The sequence below is a fragment of the Rhinopithecus roxellana genome, chromosome 2 (genome assembly GCF_007565055.1).
Source record: "Rhinopithecus roxellana isolate Shanxi Qingling chromosome 2, ASM756505v1, whole genome shotgun sequence".
Classification (NCBI taxonomy): domain Eukaryota; kingdom Metazoa; phylum Chordata; class Mammalia; order Primates; family Cercopithecidae; genus Rhinopithecus; species Rhinopithecus roxellana.
In genome coordinates this window covers 180308599-180331589 of record NC_044550.1, presented here as the reverse complement: position 1 = coordinate 180331589, position 22991 = coordinate 180308599, and the positions used below count along the sequence as shown (strand labels likewise).

The 22991-nt window shown below is 54.8% G+C and overlaps 1 protein-coding gene across 6 annotated transcripts in view; it reads right to left on the bottom strand.

Moving 5' to 3' along the window:
- SORCS2 (sortilin related VPS10 domain containing receptor 2) overlaps positions 1 to 22991 on the bottom strand; it is a 550766-nt gene that overhangs the window by 85343 nt on the left and 442432 nt on the right. For all 6 annotated transcript variants that reach the window (XM_030924965.1, XM_030924973.1, XM_030924972.1 and 3 more), the window contains exons 4-5: positions 18639 to 18803; positions 1863 to 1936 (exon numbers count right to left, since the gene is read on the bottom strand). In XM_030924965.1, coding sequence (XP_030780825.1) covers positions 1863 to 1936; positions 18639 to 18803 — 239 coding nt within the window. The remainder of the gene's footprint in view (positions 1 to 1862; positions 1937 to 18638; positions 18804 to 22991) is intronic.

Sequence of the window (22991 nt, the reverse complement as noted above, 5' to 3'; positions counted from 1 at the left end):
TGATTTGCCTGAGATAATAACATGTTTGAATTATCACCAGTTTCCCTCCAGGCACTGTGGGTCGGTTACTTTCTCTGGCTGGAGAGCTGTCCATGAACCTGGCCTGGCCTGGGAGTGAACAGAGCTCTGCCAATTCCCCAGAGCGACCTGGCTCCAACGTCCCACCTCCTGGCTCTGCTCCCCACCTCTGCGAGTGCTTAGGCCCAGGCGTCCCACCGCAGGGCAGCTCTGGCTCCTGACGGTTGACAGCAATGACAAGGCCAGTGATGGATGGTGGTGCTCTGGTTTCCAGGGGAAGAACCGGGCCCTCCTGTGGGGAGCCCGCAGACAGACAGCCGTCACCTCTCCCCATGAGCCAACGGTGTGAACACCAGCAGTCGGCATTCCAGAGGAAAAAGCCTTCTTTCAGCCTGTGGGGTGGCCAGGACGCCAGTCTCCTGCCACGGTCTGCGTGACATTACAAACGGCCCTTGCCCACTCTGCAGCCAGCAACTTGAACTTCTTAATAATTTTGTCTTTAATTGGAGCTTTGGAAGGGAAGGCTGAGGGGGCAAGAGAGCATATATAGGGCTGATAGCCCGGGTTCCCTCTCCAGCCCTGTGCCCTCGGGACGGGTAGGAAGCCCTTTCCATGTGTTTTTCTGTTGGAGAGACTGGGCTGTGGCCTGTGCAGGAGCCTGTGCAGGGGTCTGTTCCACACGTGGGATAAGAGAAAGGCTAGCACTGTGTGTGTGTGTGTGTGTGTGTACACACACAAGAAAGAGGGATGCCGTGGAATCAGCACATGAAGGAGTAGTGTGCGTCTGGAAAGGCAGTGTGACCAGAAGGACGGGCCGTGGCCCCAGCAGGAGAGGCGCAAGCTTGAGCTCTGAGCAGCTGCACTGGCTCCTGGCCCCGCGCTGCCGCCTGCGACCTCGGGCAAGCCCTCCTTTTCCACAGCCCTCATGGACACATTCCACAGACATTTCTCAAGGAAAGCCGAGTGCCCCCCGTGCCGTGAGGCTGGGGTGCTGCCCAGGTGGCACACTGAGAGGCTCCCCTGAGGATGCCCTCGAGAGGCCAGTACCCACCGTCTGAACTCAGAGGCCCCAGTGGCTCTTCGCCTGGGATGGGGGTCTTCTTTCTCTGGTCTGGCTCCCTGGGGTGGGGGCTTGTCTGGGGCACGACCCCAAACTTATCCTGCTCATTGGCACCCAGCAGGCGCCAGGAAGGGTGACAGGTTGAGCAATGGGAGGGGAGCCCAGGCGTGGATAAACAGGAGAGCAGGGCCGGGGCAGGCCGGGTCAGCACCCACGGGGTCTGTTAGTCAGGGGCTGAGTTGGGGCCTGGGGTTGGGTGGGGAGCATAGAGTGGTGGGCCGGGAACATGTGTACATCAGCACCTCTCTCCACTGGGGAGGCTGTGAGGCCCGGGGAGGGAACAGCAGTGGCACAGGGCCACATAGCTGGTTCGTGAGCAAAAACGTGGCCTGAGGGACACCAACCCCTGGACACTACCATTTCTGATACCACCCACTGCAGAGCAGGAAGAACGACTAGGGGGGTCCCCTGGGAGGAGGAGGGTATGGGGCTGCAGACAGAGGCAGTGGACGGCGGGGACCCAGTCCCGGGCTGGGGAGGGTCCAGAGGAGGAAAGGGGGCTGCGGGCCCCTGTGGGGCTCCCAAGGATTTGGGGGAAGTGCTCTCACCGGAGCTGCGGGCCCCACAGGTTTGGGGTAGGGAAGTGCTCTCACTGGAGTTGCAGGCTCCACAGGTTTGGGGTGGGGCAGTGGTCTCAATGGAGCTGCGGGCCCCACGGGTTCGGGGTAAGTGCTCTCACCGGAGCTGCGGGCCCCACGGGTTCAAGGTGGGGCAGTGCTCTCACCAGAACACGTGGTCTTTGGTCACTCGCTCTTGCAGAAGTGTCCACTTTTTCCCCAAGTCAGATGACACGTAGAGCTTTAGGGCAAAAAAAGGAGAAACAAAAACTTGGTCAGGACGTCAGGAATAAGCTGCTTCTGAGAGACGGAGATGTCCCTGACACAGTGGATCCCCCAGGAGAAGTCGGCCTTGTCCAGCGGACACGTGGAGGCGCTGTGCTCATGTTGGGGTACAGACCAAACCCCACTGCCTCCAGGAGGAACCATTCCTGTCCCCAGTCCAGCTGGCAGGACCCGGGAGATGAGGCTCTCCAGGATGAAATCCAGAGGGATCTCACAGAGGAGGTGCGTCTGAGCCTCAAAGCTGGGAGGGACTTTATAATCCTGTGTGAGGATGCGAGGAAGGGCGTTTGAGAGGAAGGAGCCACGTGTCACCAGGGCTGGAGCAGTGAATGGACGGCAGAACAGGACACAGCAGTGGCCCCGGGCAGGGGTGTGGCATCTGCTGCAGGGGTCAGTGCAGGTGCAGGTGGGCTGGGGCCTGACACCAGGGCCGCCCTCACAGCGTGTGACCAGTGCCACAGCCCAGGGACCTTGCTCAGAAGGGCCCCACTCCTGGGGCTTAATTCTCTGCAGCCGCCGACTTGAACTTCTTAATAATTTGTCTTTAACTGGAGGTTTGGAAGTGAAGGCTGAGGGGTCAAGAGAGCATGTGTAGTGCTGATGGCCTGGGCTTCCTCTCCAGCCCTGTGGCCTCGGGATGGGTTCTCAGCTGCCTGTGCCCATGGTCCTATCTCCACACAGTGACCACCACGGTCCTTGTCCCTGGTGAGTGCCAGGGCCAGGCCTGGGCCCAGGAAGGGGCAGGGGTGGGCGCCCTGAGCACTGTCTTGAGGCCAGCCCTGGGGGCCTGGGAGGGTGTCCCTGTGAGCCGGGGAGCACAATATTAAATGGCTCATAAAGAATATGGTGACAGGCCCAGAGAGAGAGCACAGAAGAAAGGAAAAGCACTTTACCTGATGGTCAACATTTTTCACTTTGCACTGCACCCCGCAAATGACACAGCTGGCCCTACCCAAAACCACCGGCCAAGACTGGATAAGATGAGGCGCTCAGGGGCTCCGTGGTCAGACAGTGTTTCAGAGAGCCCACACGCGAGGCCGTGGGTGGAGGCAGGGAGCCCGGAGGAGGCCAGGCCTGGGCCCAGCTGGGGGCGGCAGGAGGATGGAGAGGAGGACAGGGCTTGAGAGAGGCCTGTGCAGGCAGCTCGACAGGTCCTCTGAGGGTGAGCAGAGCAAAGAGGGTGAGAAGGTCCTTGGATCTGTGCCCTGGAACCTGGGAGGAGTGAATGGGGCCAGGGGTACTCAGGTCTGTGCCCTAGACCTGGGAGGAGTGGACAGGGCCAGGGATACTCAGGGAGCCTACTCCTAGACCTGAGAGGAGTGAGCAGGGACAGGGGCGTCCTCGGGTCAGTGTCCCAGGCCTGGGAGGAGTGTATGGAGCCACGGGGTCCTCGGGTCAGTGCCCCAGGCCTGGGGAGAAGGGAAGGGGCCAGCTGGTCCTCGGGTTCACAGCCAGGGCTCTGGCCTGGGGATCTCATGTGAGGCAGGACCTTGATCAAGCTATGAGTTTTGGAAATGCCAGGTGAAGTTGCCAGGGCCACGGGCAAGGCCCAGAGCTTCTCCCCTTTCCATGATGGCCCTTGGGAAAGGGCCTCCCCCTCCTTCATGGAAGAGACAGTCCTGGAGGGAGCCAAGATCTGCTCTGGCAGGAGGGAAGCCAGCTCTCCGGCATAGCGGCGTGTGGGGTGGCGAGGACATCTCTATCAGGACGCTCCTCTTGGCCACACCAAGCCCCACCATGCCAGGGGGGTGGGACTTCATAGCTCCATTCTCCATAGGAGAAACTGGCTATGGGTGCTGGAAATGCTACCCCAAATGTGGCATCTTGGAAACTGAGAAAACAGCAGAAGCAGGAAGCCTGTTCTCCGTTCCCTCCCCTTTCTTCCCTGAAACAGCCCCTAAACCGAGGAAGGGCATCCCCCGACCTCCTCCCACCCTCTCCCGGAAGACCCTCATGTGACAGGTGTCCTGCTCGAGGCCCAGGGAAGGAATGCCGCACCAGGAGGCTGAGAAGACACTGGACACACAGCTTTGCTAAGCCCCACTCCCTTCCCCGCTGCCCCTCATCTGATCACACCCCTTTCCCTCCCATTGCACTTCTCCAGGACCAGCCCCTGTCCATCAAACCTAAGCATAAAGCACGAACGTCCTGTCTCTTTGGGTCTTCATTTCGAACACTCCCATGTCACAGGAGACGTAAATTACATGAATTTGTTGTGCTTCTGTCTGGCTCCTGTCTTTTGCAATGGAGGCCTCAGCCATGAACCTTGAGATGGGTGGGAAAAGATCTTCCTTTTCTCCCTCCACTGGAGCTCAGCGAGCAGGGGTGCTCTCCGAGGCGGTGGTGCTGGGTGTGTAGCTGCCCATGACCATGATGGGCGCCATAGGCAGCTGCCACACTCCAGAGGCCAAGAGCAGGCAGGGTCCTATGTGTCATCTGACACAGGAGAGCCGGGACAGGTCCACCAGGACAGGCAGGGGCCCAGGGGTCAGGAGCTGTGACTGTGCCGGGGCCACCTGGGCCCTGCAGCCTGGGGTGGCAGCTGCTGTGTGTGCAGTCACTCCTGGTGGACCTGCCTTCCTTGCGTGCTGCTCCAGCCCTTCCAGTGCCTCCTGTGTTCAATTCCCCCGGTGGAAGTTCTGGATGGGCCTCTAGTTTCTTCCCCCACTGACTGGCATCAGGCCAGCATCTGAGGGTTGTGGGGGTTTCGGCAGCCAGAGGAAGCCAGAGGCCATTCCAGGAGGAGGGAACAACCGAACACAGGCCCTGCAGCCAGAGGCGCTGAGCACACAGTGGGGCTGGCTTCAGGGTGCCGGCCCCCCATGGTGCCAAGGCCAGTGTCACCAGCAGGCTAGGCTGATGCTGGGGGAGGGGACAGAGCTCTGACTTCATCCCTTAGGGCTGGGGAGTTAGAGAAGGGTTTTAAGCAGGCGGCAAGAGCTTCCCTCCCTGGTGTATGGCAGGGGCACGTGACAGCTGTCACTGAAGCACACCCTGAGAGTGATCCCATGGCCTAAGAAGAATGTGCCTTCCGAATTCCCAGCTAAGGAATCCGGGAGTGGTCAACCCCAAGACTCAGCCCTTACCCATGAGGAACAGGCCCCGGCCCATGCCTTGGAATGCAGGCCCTGCAGGGGTAGAGTTCCTCTGTTCTGGGCTGGGTGGAGGTTGCTAGGGGAGGGTGCGGAGGGAAAAAGCTACATAAACTGCAGGCTTCTTACAAATGGGAGCAGCTCTCCTGTCCAGCCCACTGCCACCAGACTGTCCCTGCATGTAACTTCTTCCAATCAACCCTGTGTCTCATTCACTGTTTCTGGGTCTCTTCTGTGGCCTCTTGGGCACAGTGCCATCCCTGCTGGAGTCAACAGGGGCCTGGCACAGCAACTGGGAAACGCCTCTGCTCACTCTGGAGGAGATGAACGGGATGGCAGAGGGGCCTCCTGGAGCCAGTCTGACCTCCTCTTCTCTCTCCAGAGTGGCCAGGACATCTAACACCAATGCCAGGAAGCCTGGGCTCCCATCCTCACCTGGAACCAGCTACCTGGGCAGGCCTAAACTGGCTGACAATCCTCATCCTCACTCAGAAGGTCGGGATGAATCAACTGGATCACGTGCTTTGGAAGAGTCTAGCCCGTGTCTGACACGCAGTCCATCCACAACACGCGTTTGCCTTTCCCCGTCCTGGACAACAGGAGACTCTGTTCCTTTTCCCTTGCCTCTCCTCCGACTCTGGCTCAGTGTTCATTTGCATTTCAATACGTTTCATCCCTAACTCCCAGGTGATGAGTGAACACAGACATTGGGGCTGGGCCAGTGATTCTATAACTGATGTCCCCAGTTCATCTTTGATTTGCGTTATGTTTTTGCCAGCTGCCCTTCTGGGGGTAGGGGCTGTACTGGTGCAATACGGCCCACACTGCATTTATCAGGGGGGGATGGACCACGTGGGGTTTAGGGGATCCTTTGCACCCCAGTAGCATCTTACGCTGAAATCCTTGTTATTGAAGCAAAGCTCAGAGCTCACCGTGTTTTGTTGCAGATTCAGGTGTGGGCCAGGAGAGGGCACTGGCCGCCGCACAGGTGTGGCTGATGGAAGAGGCAGGCTGGGCTGGGCTGGGCTGGGCTGGGCTGGGAGGGGAGAGAGGGCTGGACAGGGAAGCGGGGATCCAGGTCTGCGGAGCTGGCATCTGCCTCCGTGTCATGGCCGCTGAGTCCGTTCCTTGCCTCAGTTTCCCCATCTATAAAATGATGCCCCAGCTGTAGCGTTTCAAAGGGGAGAGTCTGTGAGTCTAGGGTTCTTGGGCTCCAGCAGGCCTGGCTCCACTAGCACCCACCGTACACAGAGGGAGACCCTGCGTGCGTTCCAATGCTGTTCCGAGCCTCAGTTTCACCACTTCTTAAAACGGGAATCGGCCTCCTACTTTGAGGGATGTTGTGGGATCATCCAGGCACGCGGCAAAGCGGTTGCACTTGCCATGCACACGGCACTTTCTGTCGTGATTACTGCCTGATAACAGCCATAATAGCAGGATCCGCTCCACGTGTGAGCACCAGCCGGGCCCTTTGCCTCTCAAGGCGCCCCCACAACATCGCTAGGAAGTAGATGCTTCTAAAAATACCTCATGCAGACGGAAGATGGAGGCTCGCAGCAACTGAGTGATTCGCCCAGGGTCACCCGCTGTCAGACCCGCACTTGAATGATCTGTGGTTTGAACGCACTTCTCTTTATTCCTTCTGTGATCAGGGTCTGTCTAGAATGAATCATTTGAGCACAGCAATTTCCATCACTGGCCCAGGAAGGAAGGAAGGCTCAAGTCAGCCACTCCACCCAGATTCTCCATCTGCATAATGGGCACAACATTCACACTAATAGCGGCCAGGATCAGAGGCCACATCTGCTGGCCCCGAGGGCTGGCACGACTGACTTCTTCTGTGCCACGTGCTCCTTTTCTGTTCCCACATGTCCTTGTCATGGATGCTATGTTATGAGGAACAAATGACATCACGGATGTCACTGCTGCTGCAGACACCGCTGCCGCCACTGCTGTTCATCAAAGAAGGATGTGCAGAATCTCAGAAGGGAAAGAGGTCATCAAGCCCAACCCTGTGCAGCCCTGTCTTTCAGCACAGGCAGGTGTGCCCCCTCTTCCTGGAAGCCCACCTGGGCCTAATCACCCTCTGCTCCTGACCCAGCCTCCAAGCCCAGTGCCCAGGGCCTTTTCCTCTCTGGGTTCTTGTCCTCGCCTTCCTGCTGCCATGTTTAACAAGTCACCATGCTTCAGACGCAGTTGTGTACCCTGTACCAGCTGCATGCTGCACCCCTCTCCACCCAGGGCCATGGTCCAGCTGGGCCACACCGTCTCCATGGACCCCTGCTCCCAGCTCTTGGTCCTGCAGCTGCAGAGTACACCTGGTCCTGCCACTCTCCACGCAGACCTTCCAGGAGAGGCGTGGCCTCCACAAAAGCCCACGCCCTCACGTGATTACACAGCTCTCCCGAGGCCGTCGGACCCCCCTCTGGCTGCCATCCTGCTCACTCCCTGCATGCCCCCACCCCAGGCACACTCGGCTCGGGGCTCACTCACACTCGTGGCGCTAATGTGTGCCCAGGGTCCTCTGAGCATCTGCACCTGCTGTGCCCTCTGCCTGGAATGCCTTTCCTCATCCCCAGCCGGTGTTCAAGACACAGTTTAAAGTCACCCTCTGGATCAGGCATTGCTAAGGCCACTGGCTCAGAGCCCCTGCTCCTTCTATTGCAAAGCCAGGGTTAGAGCTCTGTCTGTGAAGTCAGAGTCTGTGCCTAGGGCCCAGGTGCCAGAGAGGACGGGGCTGCAGTGTCTTTGTCCACCGCACCCTCATGTCCTGGTGCCAGCGCCAGCGCCAGCTGGGACTTGGGGAGGGATCCCCGGGCTTGTCCCCTCGTGCTATGCTCAGAACCCTGGTTCTCTGGCCTCCAGCTCCTCAGATCCAGGACATCCTGTGTCTCCTAGTCCACTCCCATCGCTCCCCAGGGCTGCCCTGGTGCCTGTCCCTGGTTTCTAGCCTCTCTTCCTCCACCATGGCAGGCCCAAGCTCACATTCTGGGCTCTCCCACCATGCAGAAGCCAAGCCCCTTGGCAGCCCCCTCACTCCCCGCCTGCCCTCAGTAGACCCAGCAGTTTCTAACGCATGCCTCATCACCTGCTCTGCACCACCATCTTCATCTAGAAAGGAGGCCCTGCAAGGGCAGGGGCTGGTCTGTTTTGTTCCCAGCGGTTGCCCCAGCTCCTGAAACCTAGGAGGCCCTCTACAAATACTCCCAGGCAGAGGAAGGCCGGGTCTTAGTTCTGAGGTCGCTGCTGCCTGGGGGCGGCATGAGGCCCACTTTGAGGCTCATGCCACACATCCCCCTTCCAGGATCCTCTCCTCCCAGGAAGTGACTCAGGCCCCATTTCTGCCCTGATGACCCCTGATTCCTTGACACCCTCTCCACGTCACTTCCTCCCTGCACCACCCCCAGCTTAGCAGGGCCCAGCTGGAGCTGGCTCCTGTCTTAACCAGCCCTGCTCCCCCAGCCTCCATGTCTTCCTCCTCCTCCTCTTTGGTCTCAATAAATGTCCTCCCTCCTTCCCACCATCCACCAGGTCCTCCAACCATAATCCCAGAGGTGCCCACCACCCCACCTGTCCCGCTGTAAGCAGAGCCCTCAGGGGCTGGCACCGCATCCCATCTCAGGCCACCCCACTTCCCCACCCCACCTCGGCTGCTCCTGCCTCCCCCAGTCTCCCATCTCGGAAACTTCAGCAATGAGACACTATGAAAGCAACCGCAGTGAAGCTCAAATGCTCAAGCTGCCAATTAGCTGGTCCTGTAGCAGCAAGGCTTTGCCACGGTTCACGCTTCAGAGCCGAGATGAACACACCTGGAGCACTCATGCAGGGCTGCCCATGGCAGGGTCCCCGCGGATGAGCAGATCAGAAGAACCAGCCGAGGGCTGAGCCCACTGCAAGACTGGCCAGGATGTTGCCCAAGGAACCACGGCCAGGAGACTGCAGGTGTGAAAAGTAGCAAACCCTGGGTGGCTGGCGACCCCCCTGCCCTCCTCGTCCACATCAGAACTGGATCTTCCTCACACAGCCTTTATTCTCTTACCAACAGTGGATGAATTCCTGAGCTCACCTTGAAAACTACAGACCCCACCACTGTCGCAAGTGCAATTGCAGCAAATGTCCCCTCCCTCCCTCTTCCCCGCTGCTGGAGAAAAGCAGACAGGGCCCTGCATCATGGAACTGTCCCGGCAAAGGTGCCTCCACGGCATCTTCAGGGATGAAGGCTGCGCCCGTGACCCTGACCGTGAGCGATGAGAAAGGCGGCTGTCTGTGTGGTTGTCCGGCAATATTTTGCGTTCCAGGTACCACGAGTGAAATCATCTCTCTCTTCAACAAGCCTGGGAGTTCACTTTGCTAGGCCACCCTCCTTTGCCACCACCCGCTTGGAGAAAGCACCCACGATTGCTAAATTGTCTTAAAGAAAGAGGTTGAGAGTCTGTCTTGCTCAGCCCATCAAACCCCAGCTAACCCCACTCCCACGGTTGCCCGAGTCCAGCCATTTGGAATGGGGGCCCCTTCCCCAGCTTCCTCCCACCCTGAGCTTCGGCTCTATTGAACTACGCACTGTGATCTAAATCTGCTTTTTCGCTCTCTCGCCTCCAGGCCTTTGTGTAAACCATGCCCTCTGCCTGTAACATCCCTACTTTCCTCTCATCGCCTGACTACCTCCTGTTTTTCAGGGCAGCCTCATTCCCAGCTCCACATCTCTGCAGGTAAGAGTCTGGGTCACCCGGCCTGACAGCCGAGGCCCTGAGTGATTGCCCTGGGCCCTGTTTCCAGTAAACCCCCTCTGGTGTAGCGTAAGTCACACTCCCCCGACAGGATGCACCCCGATCCCAAAACACACATGTGCCTCCTGCCCTGGGCTTTTGTCCAGGATGTTCTCTTCACACGGGATACTGTATTAGCCGACGCGGGCTTCCATAACCACATAACCCAGAGGGTGTGGCTTAAACCACAGAAACAGATTCGCACACCGTTCTGAGGCCAGAAGTCCAAGATCAAGGTATTGGCAGGGTTGGTTTCTCCCTCCTCGGCTTGCAAACGCCACCTTCTCCCTCGCCTTTATGTGGTCTTCCCTCTGCCTGTCTTTTTTTTGGTGTCGTTTTTGAGTTTTTGAAACAGAGCCTTGCTCCGTCACGCAGGCTGGAATGCAGTGGTGCAACTGTATCTCTCTGCAGCCCTGAAACTCCTGGGCTCAATCGATCTTCCTGCCTGGGAGTATCGGTGTGCGACACCACTCCCGGCTGTCTGTGTCCTGATCTCTTCTTATAAGGATACCAGTCAAATGGATTGGAGCCCACCCTAATAGTCTAATGTTTACTTAAGGGCCCTATCTCCGAATGTGGCCACATTCTTTCGTACCAGGGGTTAGAACTTCAACACAGGAATTTTGGGGGACACAATCCAGCCGTATGGAGGCACACCTTTCACCCCCACCCCTGAAGTCCTCCCAGTCCAGTTCCAGCTCCAGCTCAGCTGCCTGCATCTTGGGGGCGCTGTCCCCAGCCTGCCAGCCCCGTGTGCACTGTGGGGAGCTCATGCCTGCATAGCTGTTTGCTGACTTCCTTGCGTCCTGGGCGTTTATCTCCTGTTCCTCTGCTAAGCCGCTCACAGCTCGCGGGCACACACCTGCCTCGCTCACCTGAGGCCCCAGTGGTAGCCCCGAATCCATGGCTGCCGGGTGTACAAGGCCCATTTGCTGACTGAAAGATCACGTTTGACTCTAGGGCAGGGGCTGGTAAATGCGCTCTGTAAAGGGCCAGGTAGTAAATATTTTCAGCCACGGGGGCCGTGTGGTCTCTGTAGCAACCACTCACCATGGCCTGGGGAGCAGGAAGGCAGCCAGAGACAGTGGTACACAGAGATGGTGAGCCATACACCCTGGAGCAGGTGTCAGCAAACCACGGGCTGTCGCCTGGGTTTGTAAATGGAGCTTCACTGGCACACAGCTGTGGTAAGAAGCCATCACCTTGTCTATTCAGAAAGGACTTTTTAAAGAAAGTGTTCATCCCCTAGAACATAAGCTTCATGAGGGCAAGGAGTCTTTACTAAGCTTGTGGAGCAGTGCCTGCATGCAGTATGTGTTCAATAAATACCTGCAGCTCCAGCCATTTGTTGTACTTCTTTTTCTGTCTCGGCCTCAGTGAGAGAGGCTGGAAGCAGCTGCGGCCTTTCATGGAGCCAGGCACTGAGCTGTGCTTATTGAATGCCGCCTCACTTCACACTCACACATACACACACGAACACATACACACATGTACACACACACATGCATGTACACATTCACAAACACACTCATAAGATGGCAGTTTTCCCTTTTGACAAATGAATTGAAGCTCAGAGAGGTTAGGTAAGTTACTCAAGGTAACACAGCACTCCCTTATGTCAGCAATTCCCATCTCACAGACTTGAGCTCACAGGACTGTACCAGGGGCTGAGGAGTCACCCCTGCCTTCAAGAAGGATGGCTGGTCACCTCCAGCCCTTTCTCTGTGTCATCTGAGTGACTCAGGCCAGGCACCCTTCTATCTCATGGCTCAATTTACCCATCTGCAAATCGGGAAGGCACTGCTCATACCCACAGTCAATACATGCATAAAAAGTGAGTCATTACCATGGGTTCCTGTGGGCAAGGCAATAAAGCCTCCACATTAATGGATGGCATTATCATTGTCATCATTGCCTCATGCGCTTGTGTTTATGACACCTGCCTTGGAGCTTTATGAAGCCTTTCAAACTCACTCTCCTGGGAGGCGCTTTTACTATCCACCATCAATTGCTGCAGAAATAGAACATTTCTGCTTAAGAAAAGACAAACACCAGCAAATAAACAAGAAAAAACACATCTGGGACAGCCCAGTCACCGCAGCTGAAACCTGCATGGGTACATCCTGTGGAAGGGTGAATTTCATCCCTCGACACCTCAGAAAGCAGTAGAGGTGGTAAGCGAGGACACGCCTCCTACTGTCATATAAAGATAAAAAGATAAAAAGTCAGAGTGAAGCAGGACAGGAGGGAGGGAAAGGAGCAGCTTGAGGGCCCAGGAAGGGCACACAGAAGAGTGTGCCAGTGTCTCCCATGGTTTCTGGAGGTTCTTTGAGTCTGCCCTGGACTGTTAGTGGGAGTTGGACGTGATTGGTGGCACTCAACATGCTTTCTTTTTTTTTTTTTTTGAGACGGAGTCTGGCTCTGTCACCCAGGCTGGAGTGCAGTGGCCGGATCTCAGCTCACTGCAAGCTCCGCCTCCCGGGTTTATGCCATTCTCCTACCTCAGCCTCCTGAGTAGCTGGGACTATAGGCACCCGCCACTGCGCCTGGCTAATTTTTTGTATTTTTAGTAGAGATGGGGTTTCACCATGGTCTCGATCTCCTGACCTTGTGATCCTCCCGCCTCGGCCTCCCAAAGTGCTGGGATTACAGGCATGAGCCACCGCACCCAGCAACATGCTTTCATCCCTCACTCCAGGGTGCCTTGTTGCACTGCAGAGGCCTCAAAGTCGCAGCCCAGCATTGCATGGACTCCCTTGCAGCTAGATTTCTGGGTCAGGTGGGTGCACTTGTGCTAGGTTTGGAAGGTGAATGTGAGGCAGAGGCTTTTTCCTGCCCCACTGGGTCATGTCTGCTGCCAGCAAGGTCAAAGGACATGCTGCTATGTCCACCCTCCAGCTCTGGAGGGTGGAGAGGTGGTGGTGGTGAAGGCAGCAGCTGGACTCCACATTCTGGTATCCAGTCACTGGCTTTGTGGAAGTTACTAGGTGCAGGCTGTAGCAATGGCAACATCAGCTGCACCAATCACATGTTTTTGAGCTTGCTAAGTCTGGGAGGTTCTGGTCCCCACCTTCCTGACAGGCAGAGGTAGAAGCTTCCTGGTGGGTCTACACCACAGGCTTTCAGGAGGCATCCTGGGGAGGGGGGTCCAGTCTAAAACCCCCTCCCTATCTCCCAATAATTTAGAAAGCACTGATCCCTCCTGTTAAATCCCTTTTCTGCTTACATATCCAGAGGGGAGTATTGTTCCTGCCCTGAGCCCCAGCAGATGAAAATTCTTAGAGCAAAATGAACACATGCTGAGTGAGGGCTTCTCATTGCTGAGAGAATTGTTCTGTTACTCAAGAGATGCCCAATCTCCTCCCTGTTCTGAAGTCTGAGGTCAGAGTGAGCCATCAATGTGGTGTCGAAGCTTGTAGCTCTGCTGGGCAGCTCATGAACCTGCTGATATTCACAGCAGCCAATGCGAAGGCTGCACCTCTGTTCACTCCATATTAGGGCTCTCCTCACACCCACTGCCAGCACTTTCTACTATTTCTTTAATATGGATCAATGCAAACACTGCTTTACTTAAGGCTGGGGGACTGTGAGGGTTTTTCTTTTTCTTGTCATAGGTGATCATCTTTATTGCTCTGAAGATGTATTAAAAATAAAGATACATTCTGATCCATTCTTTAAGACCCTGTTTGAACATTCCTCCTCCAGGAAGTCTTCCCTGATTGCCTACCCAAAGGTATCTTCTCTGCCTTACTAAGTTTCCGAAAGGCAATCCTGGGCTCAGATCAATTTCTCACAGTGCTGGGAAGCAGAAGTGCTTGACGGGGAATAAAATCCAAGAAAATATAGAAGTGAGTTTATGCTTTTAGAAGTAAGTGCCCAGGGTTCTGCTTCGGCAAGCAGGTCTGAGGACCAAGCACAGAGGAAACAGGCTGGTCAGTTTCATGTCAGCAGCCCCCAGGAAGCTGGCATGGGAAGGGACTGCTGGGCTCTCACGTCCTACCAATCCCAAGGACCTACTGCAGTTGGCTGAGCCTTGGAAGAAATGCATACTATGCTGTCACCCAGGAAGGCTGTCCAGGCTCCAAGTAAAGTAGCCTCAGAGTGACCCAAATCATAACGAGGATAAGGGAGGCATTGTAAAGTCATGGAACAGGGCACACTGAGGGTAGGTGGATAGGTGTTTTCTGGAGGCAGGGCTGATATCTGGGAAGGAAGAGGTAGGGAAGGAAAGGGAGGCAAGCCTTTGGCTTTGCACAAATCTGCAACCCTTGGAATGGAGCAATTGTGTCCACTCGATTGACTCTGAGCTTGGCATGTGACTTGCTTTGGCCGATGCTGTGTGAGCAGATGTGATGTGTTCCAGGTCAGAGCTGTTACGCTAAAGCTGCTCATGTGGTTTGCTCTGCAACCCCTGGAGCCTCTGCCCCCCATCATGAGAATAGCCTGCTCTCAGCATAAGAGTCCTATGGGGACGTGAACTCCACCATTAACCAGGAGCCTCATATAGCCAATCCCAGCAAAGCCTAGCAGAGCCGCCGGGCAACCCACAGAGCCCCAGGAAGAAGAAATAATGCTTGTTTCTGTAAGCCATTGAGGCTTGGGGCTGTGTGTTACTCAGTATGATTGTTGCAGATACCTGCCTAACACACCAGATGTGTTGGAGTCAAGGCTGGTGTTGTTCCACCACACCACCCTACTTCTTGGGAATTAGAGCTTTGAAAAACCGCATAGCCCCTCAAAAACTAAAGCCCTGTTGTCATTGTTATTAATTTACTCAAATTCCTCATTCCTTTTACAACTGCAACTAAGCCTTTTTCTTCCCCTTTTCTTTTCTTATCGTCACAGAAAAGAACCAAAGCAAATAACTGAGATTTCAGCTCCATTAATTTTTCAGGGCACCATAAATTAAAGAGCAATTGCAATGCAGTCAATTTCTGCGGGAAAATAAGTCTCCTTGATTGTGCTTTAGTCTAATTACATGGAAGGCTAAGTAGTGCTATTAATACCCAGAAACACAAGCTATCACCAAGGAAGGTGCCAGGAGCAAAGAGGCAGCCCAGGAGGCTGAGAAATGCAGGGACGCCAGTCAGGGAAGACCAGACCTTGGCAAGGAGGCCAGGTCCTGTCGACAGCCATGGCAAAGGACAGCCAGGAATTTCCATTTGGAGGTCCCTGACCTGGACAGTCCCTGTTGGTAGAAATTTATCATTCATTCATCTAACCAACAGTCTGCCATCCATCCATCACCCATCCATCCACCATCCACCCATCCATCCACCATCCATCCTTCCATCCATCATCTATCCATCCACCCATCTATCTGTCCACCCATCTGTCTACCCATCCATCCATCACCCATCTGTCCACCATCCACCCATCCATCCACCATCCATCCATCCATCCGTCCATCCATCATCTATCCATCCACCCATCTATCTGTCCACCCATCCGTCTACCCATCCATCACCCATCCGTCCACCATCCACCCATCCATCCACCATCCATCCATACATCCATCCATCAACTATCTATCCACCCATCTATCTGTCCACCCATCCATCTGTCCACCTATCCATCCATCCCCATCCATCCACCCACCCACCTTTCCATCCATTCATTCCCATCCACCCATCCACTCATCCATCCTTCCACTCATCCATCCATCCATCCTTCCATCATCCATTCATCCATCATCCATCCATCCATCCACCCACCATCCATCATCAATACATCCATTCATCCACCCACCATCCATCCATCCATCCACCTATCCACCCATCCATCACTCATCCATCCATCCATCCATCCATCCATCCATCCCCATCCACCCATCCATCCATCCATCCATCATCCATTTATCTATCCATCATCTACCTACCCACCCATCCATCTATCCATCTATCCATACCCATCCATCCATTTATCCATTCATCCATCCATCCCCATCCATTCATTTATTCATCCATCCATCCATCCATCCATCCATCCATCCATCCATCCACCCATCATCTATACATCTATTCATCCATTCATTCATCTGTCCATCCCTCCACCCATCCATCCACCCACCCATCCTCGATCTGTCCATCCAACTAATATTTTCAGCCCAGGCAGGCACTTTAGATTAAAATGGTGAAAAAGACCAGACACATTCCCTGCCCTCAAGGAGCTTACCCCAAGTGTATGTATTGGGTGTAGGCAATAACCAAATGATTGCACAAATATATAGTTTCCTGACATGGTTTGGCTCTGTGTTCTCACCCAAATCTCATCTCAAATTGTAATCCCCACATGTGGAGGGAGGAACCTGGTGGGAGGTGATTGGATCATGGGAGCAGTTTCTGCCCTGCCGTTGTTGTGTGATAATGAGTGAGTTCCCACGAGATCTGATGGTTTAAAAGTATTTTGCATTTCCCAACTTGTGCTCTCTCTCTCCTGATGCCTTGTGAAGATGACGCCTGCTTCCCCTTTGCCTCCCACTGTGACTGTAAATTTCCTGAGGCCTCCCCACCCACGCGGAACTTTGAGTCAATTAAACCTCTTTCTTCATAAATTAATCAGTTTCAGGTAGTTCTTTATAGCAGTGTGAAAACGGACTAATAGATACCCATTGTGATCAGTGTTGAGAAAGAGAAGCACAGGAATATGGAAGAGTGTGAAATACTGGGGCTCAAGCTGACCTTGGGTGGCACAGGGAAGGCTGCCGATTTGGGCAGCTTGTGTTTGCCTTCCAGGTCCATGCTGTCTCTTTCCAACCCTTCTCTGACCCTGGGAGCTGACTTACGTAGACAGATCCTCCCTTCTCTGGCCCTGAGACTGACCTGTGTAGACAGATCCACAGCCTCTTTCCTCTAGCCTCTGATTGGATTCTGCCTGTGGGAAGCCTCAGTGCATTGGAGAGAGAGAGGCATGTGCTATTCCTCTCATTCCCTGACTGTTCAGCCACAGTTTGGCTCAGTTGCTCTACCCAGAGCCAGGCCTCCTACTGGGACCCTTCCTGCAACTGTGGAGCCCACACCTCCTGTTGGGCAGAGGTGCTAAGTTCAGAGTGGCCCCTAAAAGGTATCCACGTCCTAATCCTTAGAACCTGGGACCATTAACTCACAGGGCAGAAAGGGAGCCTGCAGATGGGATTGCTGAGGTCTTCAGATGTGAAGATCACCCCAGGCTACCTGAGTGGGCCCTAAACGAAAGCCCCTGAGTCCTTACAGAAAGTAGGAGCAGAGAAAGATTCACACACACCCACACACGTCCACATACACTCACACAAACATGCACCCACACATGCTCATGTACACTCATGCAAACATACACGCTCACATAGGCTCTCTCACACACCCCCACACACTCACACACCCTCACACACTCACACACGTTCACATAGGTTCTCACACCCACACGCTCATACACACCGCCACACACTCATCTACACTCACACAAACACACATGTTCCCATAGCTTCTCTCACACACACACCCCACACACGCACTTTCACACTCACACGCACATGCACTAACACCCACACCCACACTCACATTCACACCCACACTCACACATTCTTACAAACACACCCACACACCCACAAACTCACATACACGTTCATGCACACACCCACACCCTACACACACTCATACAATCACACACACACCCTAACTCACACCCACAACACACTCAAATACACCCTCACACTCACTCTCACACTCAAACACCTCACCCACACACATACCCACACACTCACATACACGTTCACATCCACATACACTCATACGTTCACACTCACAGTCTCACACCCACCCACACACTCATATGCATTCACATACATGGGTGCACACACACACACACACACACACACACACACACACACACAGCAGGCAGTGTGGAGATGGGGCAGAGGAGATTTGGAACCTGAAGGTATGGAGGTGCGGCCACAGCCAGGAGATACTGGCAGCTGCCAGCAGCTGGAAGAGGCAGGGTTGGACTCCTCCCTAGAGTCCAGGTGGAGCACGGCCCCACTGACACCTTGATCTTGGCCCAGCGATGCTGGTTTTGGAATGGGGGCCTCCAGAATTGTGAGAGAATAAGTTTCTGTTGCTTAAACCACAGCCTGTGGCCATCTGTTCCCACGGCTGCAGGAAAGGAACAAAGTCCTTTCCTCCAGTCCTTTCCTACTGGGCCCTCCCCAGCCCCTGGGCCCTCTCCCTCCCCAGCCTCAGAACCCAGGTGAACCCCTCCCTGCAGATGCAGCCCAGTGCTCCCCACCAGGCTGGACTGCCACTCTCCCACTCACCCAGGGAAAAGGCCTCAGTTCCCTGCTGAGCCCCACGGACACAGCTCCCAGAGGAGGAGACGCTGATTTGGGGAAGAACAAGTCACTGCTCTCGGCGAGGGTAGAAGAGCATTCCAGACTGAGGGAAAGGCCTAGTGCAGTGTGATGAGAGTGTGCGGAATGTTCCGGAAGTGGAGAAAGGCCCTTGGGACTGGTGTGCAGAGAGGGATGGCGAGTGGCATGATCCTAATCGCCTGCTACTCACTGGTTCCTCTCTTGAGCCTCTGAGCCCGGTGCACTGTCCACCTGACCACTTCACTCAGCTCCCACAGCACAGCCAAGTGGGCACGGTCCCTTGAGAGGGCACCAAGGAGAGGGCAATGGCGGGGTCTGGCATCCCAGCCCCCAGCCCCTGGAGGCTCCTCTGCAGCCAGCCCAGGGGTTCTGGGTCTGCTCCAAGGGGGCACTCGCCTCCAGGTGGGTCAAGCAGACCCCAGCCCCACACGCCAGGCGAGAGGCATCCGTACAGCTTACCTTGCTCTCCTTTGTGTAGGCGAGCACCTTGTCCTCCTCCTTAGGGTGGAAAATCAGAGTATCCACGAAGAAGGGAATGGGCTGCTTCTGGAAGGTGGCGCCTTCGTCCGCACTGAGGAATAGGCTCTGGTCCCGGTCACTGAGTGAGGAGCTGACAAGGATGACCTGAAACACAAAGCGGGTTGTGAGGCCGGGGCCAGGTGCGCCTCTCCCCCAACATCTGAAAGGGGGTTGTGAGGCCTGGACTGGGTGTGCCTCTCCCCTCTAACCCCTGACACCAGGGAGGAGTGCCCAGAAATGGCGGGCCCGCCCGCAGCCCAGCCAGCTCAGCCTAACTACAGCCATCCATTCATGGAGTCTCGGGACCAGCCTCTCACTCCTGTACACCAGGGAGGAGATGTCCAGAAATGGCGGGTCCACCCCCAACCTGACCGGCTCAGCATGAATCACAGCCATTCACTCATCCGTCTATTCATTCATGGGGTGCCTGGGCCGGGTTTCTCCACACACCAGGAAGGGGTGCCCAGAAATAGTGGGTCCACTCTCAACCCGGCCGGCTCAATGCAAATCATAGCCATTCACTCATTCATTTATTCATTCATGGAGTGCCTGGGTCAAGCTTCTCCTTACACCAGGGAGGGGTGCCCAGAAATGGCGGGTCCACCCCCAACTCAACCGTCTCAGCCTAACTGTAGCCATACATTTAGGCATTCATTCATTCACTCATTTATTCATTCATGAGTGCCTGGGCTGGGGGCCCCCCACAAGCCAGGGAGGGGGTGCTGCAGAAATGGCAGGTTTCCCCCAAACCCAGCTGGCTCAGTGCTAATCATAGCCATTCATTCATTCATTCATTCATTCATTCATTCATTCATTCATGGAGTGCAGGGCACTGTTCTGGGCACTGAGACTCCACTGTAAATGAAGGGTTCACGGCCTCTGCCATGAATTCGAATCCATTCCCGAGAGCCAAGACAGGTGAGCACTCAAAAACTCTGTCTAAAATTCTGTTTCAGGGAAAACTGCCCCAAAGCAGGACCAGGGATGGACGGGGAGGGAGTGACTGGGGGGGGCCCACTACCTTCAGCAGAGATTACTGAGCTGGGGGTCCCCGGGGAACTCAGGGGCAGGCCCGAGGGGCTGATGAAGGGAACTGAGTGGGAGGCAGACATGGGGCTGGAGCAGCAGCCAGGGGTTGGGTCTGCAAAGCCTCGGACAGTGGTACAGTGGGTTGTATGGTGACCCCACAAAGATTTGTCAACATCCCTACCCCCAGCACCTGGGACTGTGATCTTATTTGGAAATAGGGTCTTTGGAGATGTGACTAAGCATCTCAGGATGAGGCCATCTGGATTTAGGGTAAACCCTAAATTCAATGACTGGTGTCCTTATATGGAGAGGGTAGGTAGGGACGCAGAGAGAAGGTGACACACAGGCAGAGACGGGGGATGCACCTGGATGTCACCAAGGCCATGAATTGCCGGCAGCCCGGGACGCTGGGAGAGGCACAGAGACAGGGGATGCACCCGGACGTCACCACGGCCATGAACTGCCGGCAGCTCGGGATACTGGGAGTAGCACAGAATGAAGAGTCCTTCTGAGCCCCTAGAAGGTACCAGCCTGGCCAACACCTTGGACTCCCAGTATCCATCCCATCAGAGGATATGTTGCTGCTGTTTTCAGCCCCCTAGTTTGTGGGTCTTTGCAATAGCAACCCCAGGAAACACACACAAGAGCTCTGCCAACCAGGGATCCTGTTATTTGGGGCGGGAGGTCTCTAGGGAGGTGTGATGAAGGGAGGGATGGCCTGGTTTAGGTTTTCAAAGGGGCCCACACAGGAGTGGGTCATTTAGGAGGAGATGCCCTTATCCCAGCTGGGTTTGGTGGCTTGGTCAGATTCGGGACATCGCATCTCTACATTCAGAATGACAGACACCCAGACACTCACAGGTGGCCCCGGGGCCATTTTGTTTTGCAATTGGCAGACAAGGCAGCAGACAAAACTTACCTGAGATCACACAGCCATGGAATTTGAACCAGGTTACCCAGAGACTGAGTGTGCACCCCTCGCTCTGATCCTACAAGCACACACTGTTCGTTTGTTCCTTCCTTCCTTCCTTCCTTCCTTCCTTCCTTCCTTCCTTCCTTCCTTCCTTCCTTCCCTCATTCATTCATTCATTCATTCCCTCATTCATTCATTCATTCCCTCATTCAACAAACATGTACAGTCCTGGCTTACCCAGGCACTGGGCACTGCAGGTATGGGGTGAGGCAGGAGAGCAGTTGTGGCTGTATTGGACATGGTTCTCATCCTAACAGGGGACCCAAAGCCAGTCCCAAAGGAAGTCTCCCTTTGGAGCCAAGCGTTTGACTCCAGAGCCCTGTTCTTAGCCACACACTGCAGGGTGCGCCCATGCAGGATGGGGTGTTTAAGCTGGGCCTCGCGTGGGGCTGGGTAGGACCAGCCCTGCTGAAGATGAGCACAGCTTTCCTGGGGAGGGCAGTGGGCAATGGCACGGGGCGACTACGGTGGTCTTGCCAGACCCCAGAATATCTCCAGAAGACAGTTAACTCACGGAGCCAAAATCAATAGGCTGCCTGGGGTGCCTGCCTTTAAGTGAATGAATGGTGATCCCATAGATTCTTTCTTTCCAGGGAAACCTTCATGAACTTCCCAGCTACGGTCACTAATCTCTGCTAACACGAAACCCTGCTCTCCCCGCACACCAAGGGCCTGACGGAGAACAACGTGGCCTCCGTGGAGAGCGATTCCTTGGACGACTTTGGCCCCCAAAATGCAGACGAAGGTGTGTGCTCAGAGCTGTGCCTCTTGGTGTGGTTTATCCGTAGGAAAAAAACAAACAAACAAGGAAGAACTGAGGGGAGCCTTCAATTACATAATAATGTTGGCAAAGAACACGTAACGACTGGGGAGCTTATGTGCTCGTGAAAAACAGCAGGGTGCAAAATTACAAGGAAGTACACTTACTGTACGTACCACATTGACACGGTGATAATGCGGTCTGTTAGGATTCTGTTAATGATGAGTGAGTGGGTAAGTAGGTATATTTTTATCAATGGGGAATGGCCAGAAACAAGAATGGAAGGCAGCTTGGTGGGATGTAAGAATGATTGGTCTTAAGTGTTGGAGCTAGAAGGAATTTACTTTTTTACTTTGATAGAATAGTTTCAGATTTACAGAAAAGTTGCAGAGATAGCCGAGCGAGTTCCTGCTTGCTAGACAGGGACAGTGAGACACAGGGAGGTCACACAGATGGTCAGGATAGAGCCGAGGTCAGGAGCCGAGTGTTTGACTCCAGAGCCCTGTTCTTCGCCACACACTGCAGGATGCTTCCATACAGGATGGGGCATTTTAGCTGAGCCTCACAGTTCCTGTCTATGCCATGCGCAGTTCCCCTGTTATTAACACCTTGCATTAGCCTGGGACATTCACCACAAGGAGGATGCCAGCATCAGCAAGTTAATGTTCTCCAAACGCCATGCTTTGTTCAGCTTCCACCAGTATTTCCTTTTCCTGTCCCAGGATCCTGTCCTAGGACACCACGGTACATCTTAGGCTGCGACAGTTTGGGCACTTTGCTTGTGTTGGATGACCTTGTGAGCTCTGAGGAGGGCTGGCCAGGCACGCTGGAGGATGCCTCTGAACGTGGGTCTGTCTGATGATTTTCTGGGCATCAGATGGGGTTGTGGGTTCTTGGGAGGAAGGCTGCAGGGGTGAGTGAGGTACATCAGACCAAGCGCTGGCCGTCAGCAGACTTGTCACCGATGGCACTGCCCTTCCTTCCCAGCCAGGGTCCTGCATGTCAGGCCCTCCCTGGTGGAGTCACTCTTCTCCTTTCTGCACTGTCCTCTTGGAAGGAAGTCACCACGCACAGCCCACGCTTGAGGGGTGGGAGTTACCCTCCTCCTCGAAGATGGAAGAGCCACATCTATGATTTGGAATTCATTAGCATGGGAGACGTTTTTCTCTTCCCCTCCATTATTTACTCATTCAATCATTTATTTATATCACTATGAGCTTATAAATATTTATTTTATACTTCAGTTGTAATTGCAGACTGTTCTGATATTTTGTTGCTCAAACAGCTCCAGCTCTGGCCTCAGGGAGCCCTTTCAGCTGGGCCTTGTGTCTCTATGACACACCCTCATCATCCTTCTCCTTCCCAAGGTTCTTCTTCTTGTTTTTTTTGAGACAGAGTCTCGCTCTGTTGCCCAGGCTGGAGTGCAGCGGCACAATCTCGGCTCACCATAACCTCTGCCTCCCAGGTTCAAGCGATTCTTTTGCCTCAGCCTCCTGAGTAGCAGGAATTACAGACGCCCGCCACCACACCT